We start from the raw sequence: 5554 nt of genomic DNA on the forward strand, positions 1-5554 counted from the left end.
ATATTTAACCAAAATATGTTTGTTTCTTTTTACAGTCTAAAATGAAGTACAAACACTAAATTATATGTTGAAAAAAAATCAAGTAATTCCGACTTCATATAAGTGAGTTACAATATTTAAAAAACGGGATAGAAAAGAAAAACGTGTAGAAACAGAAAAAATGCAGCATTGATTTGTTGTTTTCTGTGGTTTGTATATGATTCAATATTTAACCAAAATATGATTTGTTACGGTCTAAAATGAAGTAAAAACACTAAATTACATATTAGAAAAAAAAAAATCAAGTAATTCCGACTTCATATTAGTGAGTTACGATATTTTAAAAACCGGGACAGAAAAAAAAATGGTGAAACATAAAAAAATCACAGCACTGATATGGTGAGTTTCGGGGCTTGTATATGATTTAATATTTAACAAAAAGATGTTTTTTATAGTCTAAAATGAAGTAAAAATACTAAGTTACATTATGGAAAAAAATCAAGTAATTCCGATTTCATACGAGTAAGTTACGGAATTTTAAAACCGATTCTGGTTTTTCGTGGAACCAAACCAGTTTTGTAACCGGGACTGGTTTTGCTATAAGTAGAGAACTGCTAACCGAACCGATTTATTAAATCCAATTCCAATTTCGATTTGGTTCCGATCCGATTTCGGTTCCGATGGTTCTCATGATCATCCCTAGTTTCAATAAGTTTGATGATATATGATTTACAAAAAAAAAAAAACAAAAACAAAAACAAATAAAATGACTAAATATGAACCAAATCCATAGTTTGTTTATTTGTTACCAATATTTCTTTATTTTAATAAAGGATAATCAATATTCTAAATAATGTTATGCAAGCCTCAAGTTTTTATGAACGTAGCAAATCAAGTTGTTTGTAAAACGTAACTTTTATATATATATATATATATATATATATATATATATATATATATATATATATATATATTATTAGTTGTGAGAGATATATATATTAATAAGTTTATTTAAAAAAAAAATAAACAAACATAAAGTTTTAACGATTTAAAATTTTTAAATTTATAAGAAAAAAAAATATTAATTATTAAAATTGATTATTTATCTTTTAAATTTAAATTAATAATTTAAATAAATAAACAACTAAACTAATTAAATTCGTAATATTTGAAGCCAACCAAACTTTTTAGAACTTTGCATATAACAAAACAATAAATTTAACAAAGAAAAAATAAAAATATATTAATGTATCTAATAATACACTATTTTGTTTGTATGTAAAGAAGTAAATAAAAGGAAGTGATGTGTCTCTTCGTTGTATGTCGTAAGATAAATAATGATCTGCCTTCTGCTGTGGTGTCATGTGACAATCCAGACTCCAGAGTGGTATATAAATTGCGTCTGCAATCTCATTCTCACCCAATTTCATTTGCACTCTCTGTTTTCTCCACTCAATTCCCCTTTCTCTCTTTCTCTCTCTTCTTTCTCTTGTTTCAAAATGTTCTTCTTTCTGGTTTCTTGTTTCTGTTTAATTATTCTATCAAGGTTCTCCTCCCTCAAAACATTCCCATCTTGGAACTTCGAAGTGGGTTCTTATTCATTTCAATGTTTTTTTAAGTACCTGTTAAGAACAATCATGATTTCTCTCAGTCTCTGTCCTCTTGATCGAATGAAAAATAGTGTCATCAGTTCGAAAACAGAGGCTTTAGAAAATAACAAGAAGAAAGATGATGTTTGCTTATCTGATCTGCCAGATTTGCCCTTGGAATGCATTCTTGAGAAGCTTTCTCCTGCCGGATTAACAAGTATGTCAGGGGTATCCAGGTCTTTTCGGGTTATGTGCACACAAGATCATCTCTGGGAAAAACACTTGAACCAGAAATGGGGTAAGATTTTGATGGGTGATTCTGTATATAAAGAATGGCAAGCCTACATTGACACCAAAAAGAAGCAAACCCTCTTGTCTTCATCAAATGGAAAAGGGTATTTTGGGGTTTTCACTACTGGTTTCTGGTGGAAGAAAAATGTGAAATTGAACAACACCAGTATTTGTTTGCCTGTCGATTCGATCATGGCTTGGTATCTCTCACTTGAAACCGGAAACTTTTCTTTCCCTGCTCAAGTTTACAACAGAGAGGTAATTAATTCAGCCCAAAATTAAGCACTTTGACTTTTTTCGTGTCAAACATAGTACATCTAAAACGAAAAATTGACTTAGATTTCGTTCCAAATTTCAACAACATTCTTATTATATCACAACCTCTTAGTACATACTTTCATTTACCTTTTTACATTTCTAAAAAAGCTAGAAACTTTACATCAATTTTAAAATTTAAAAACTAAGTAGTTGACCATGTCAACTCTAAAAGGTTCTTTGATCCAATTGTTCAACGAAGGTTTCTGATATATATATGCTTGATGTTTGAATTACAGAATGGAAATGTTGGGTTTTTATTGTCTTGTTATGATGCAAAAGTTAGCTACGATTCCAACTCCGATAGTTTCAAGGCCAGGTAAAAGCTTCAACCTTTTGTTCGATTACGACCATGTTCTACAAAACCCAACTCAGATTATGCTTTTCTTTATTTGTAATTTGCAACGAAAGTGATCCAATAAAACGATCTTCCTTATTTTAAATTTCTTGATATTCGTGAAGTTAATGGATTGTGGGGTTGTGTAGATACTTGGCACACGGTAGGCCAACAACCGAGGAAAATATCAAATGGGAAAGGCTAAGATCGCCAGTAGTTGATTCATCACCATATGATCTTCATGTCTCTTCTTGTTTGACTGATTTACATCCAGGAGATCACTTTGAGATTCAATGGAGGAAATCTAAAGAGTTCCCTTATGGTTCGTTACAATTTCAATTACTTATATGTAAAATACCTTTTGAATAAAATATCATTTTATATTTGACATCACTTCCTACAAGACATACATGATCTATCCATTCAGCACTTAATGGGAGGAAAATAAAGAAACATACCTTTGTTTGCTTTAGATGCTTGTACCCTGTGCTTAACCACGTGTACTTTGATTATGTATTGTAGGTTGGTGGTATGGTGTTGTTGGCCACTTAGAATCATGTGACGGAAACAAGCTTTATTGCCAATGTCATCGTAGTGGTGAGTCTTCCCACCTTTTTGGCTTGTGGTCACAATTTTTCTTAATTTATATTTATTAAATTAAGTTAATAAAAAATATAAATTTTTGTTCACATAGTTTGATTCATAGTATTTACGACATGGTAAAAAAAAAAAAAAAAATCACCTAGGTTATAGTTAAAGGGTTTATTGGACCTTCTAGGTCTTTTTAGGATATGTCACGCATTGGTGGTGGTCCAAAGATATGATTTGCTTTTAAAGAAATTTATAATTAAGGATAAATATTATATTATTATAGTATGAATGTGGTGCTCCTCCTTTTTTTTGTCACCAACAATTATATGGACATTAGATTCTTACTTTAACATAGAAAAGCCAATAAACTAGGAATGTGTTAAATTGTTTATGATTAAAGGGTACACTTTTATCCTATTGAGACCACCTTTTTATCGTTAAAATTGTCCTATAAACGCAGTTATGTTCCTTTAATTACAACACAATGAAAAGGTAAAAACTATCATGATATTGTTGTACCAAATAATGGAACAAGTGTCTTTGAAAGTTGACCAAGTTCATTTGAATTCAAAAAGATTGAGCTTCAAGTAAGATTTAGGTGACCCATATAGATAGATTCCACCGAAATAAATAAAGAAATAAAATGAAAAAAGACGGAGTCAACAACAGAAAAAAACAGTTTCACCTAAGTCACTAGAGATGATTTCTTGTATATTGTATTTACTTATTATAAACATAAAATATATATACTTATATGGAAATTCATTCAATTCCTATAGACACAGTGATGTTGGAGTTCAAACAGTATGGCTTGGGATCAAGATGGAGGGAAGTGGTGATAGATAGAAAGGATCATCGTGAAGTAGGCAATGAAGAAGATGGATTTTATGCAGGAATCAGAAAGCTTTACAAGGATCATGAGATCTTGGTCTGGAAAGCCCTTTGGCCCACTAAGCCATTGGAATGAATAACTCGAGTTAACTGTTAAGAACTTGTTGTAAATAGAATCATGTTTAGGAAGAGATTCTAGAATTAGTAGGTTGTAAAATTGTAATGTAAGATGAATTTGGCATCAGTTTTTGTTAGTTGATGCACAAATATATCTATGAGAAAAATATGGTGCCATTGTACAAAAGGGTTAGGGCTAAAGGATATATAAGTGTATAAGAATCATGTTAATTAACTTAAGTTCTCAAGTTTATGGTTCACTTAGGTTTAACGATTTATAAGAATAATAAATTTTATCCTGTGCACATATTTAGTCGACTTGAGTTAAAATTTGTTAACTTTACCGATTAGAAACCTTTAAAATATCATATTTATCAAAAAAAAAAAAATTAATGTTTTTAATATTTTATAATCATTTTTTATATCTTATAATTATTATAATAATAAAAAATTTTAACTATATTATTCATACGTTTATAATAATAAAACTACTTTTAAATTGTTGGATGCCGTTCTTTTAATAAACAAAACGTTTCATGGCCAACCATTTTCATGGAATCTGCATTGATTGTTAGTTTTTGTTGTTAATATTGTCATGTTGTAGATAGATGATCTTTTAGACATTATCATCCATATTTTGATATTTAAAAATATCATATATAATATTTTAAAATTTAAGGATATATATATATATATATATATATATATATATATATATATATATATATATATATATAAGACATAAGATATTTTAAAATTTTATAAAAAGTAAATATGATATTTAGAAATTAAGTTGAACAAATATAATATTATCCATAATATTACATACATTTAATCATATATGTATTTTTTTTTAAACATATGACTGCTAAGTCTAAGTTTAATGGTCAAGTGTATATCTTAATATAAAAACATAAGTTAATAACTTTTGATTTATGGTACTTTATTTTTGGAAAAAATTAAAATGTTTGAAGGGTTTTTTTATACATCTAAATCTTTTTTTAATATACACCCTAGCCCATATTTAAATTATTTTTTCATTACCCTAAAAATATCTTGTAATTCGTATGAAAGCCTCCGTTTGTTTGCTAAACATCTAAGGACATGTTCAGCACAAAACGTTTGGAAGCGTTTGAGAGCTTCTAGCTTGTAGTGTTTAAAAAAACATACCATTTTGAACAGAAAACATTGTTTGACACTATACACTTCTAGCATTTAGTTTAAAACAAAACGCTTCAAATCCAAATAAGTAGCGTTTAACAAAACGTTACAAGCTATAAGTTACCTACTACCAACTAATTTTTCCAAACACGACCTAAATCATATTGAACCATCCTTGTAACACCCAAAGTTTCGAAGGCCAAGAAAGGAAAGAAAAACCCTAATTTAAGGGTAGACTCGGCGAGTCCAAGGAGGGACTCGGCGAGTCCGAGCGGGATCCGGGTCGAGGAGTAAGCGACCGACTCGGTGAGTCGGCCAAGGCGACTCGGCGAGTCTGGTCTGA

The 5554-nt window shown here is 29.6% G+C and overlaps 1 protein-coding gene across 1 annotated transcript; it reads left to right on the forward strand.

Moving 5' to 3' along the window:
• The first annotated feature begins 1306 nt into the window (after positions 1-1306).
• On the forward strand, positions 1307-4298 carry LOC145047927 (F-box protein At2g26850-like). Its single transcript, XM_078996301.1, has 5 exons — positions 1307-2117; positions 2414-2493; positions 2661-2833; positions 3034-3108; positions 3882-4298. Exons 1-5 carry the CDS (start codon positions 1317-1319, stop codon positions 4067-4069), a joined length of 1317 nt encoding a protein of 438 aa, XP_078852427.1. The 5' UTR covers positions 1307-1316; the 3' UTR covers positions 4070-4298.
• The last annotated feature ends 1256 nt before the right edge of the window (positions 4299-5554 follow it).

The sequence above is a fragment of the Lactuca saligna genome, chromosome 5 (assembly GCF_052625555.1).
Source record: "Lactuca saligna cultivar CGN05327 chromosome 5, ASM5262555v1, whole genome shotgun sequence".
Classification (NCBI taxonomy): domain Eukaryota; kingdom Viridiplantae; phylum Streptophyta; class Magnoliopsida; order Asterales; family Asteraceae; genus Lactuca; species Lactuca saligna.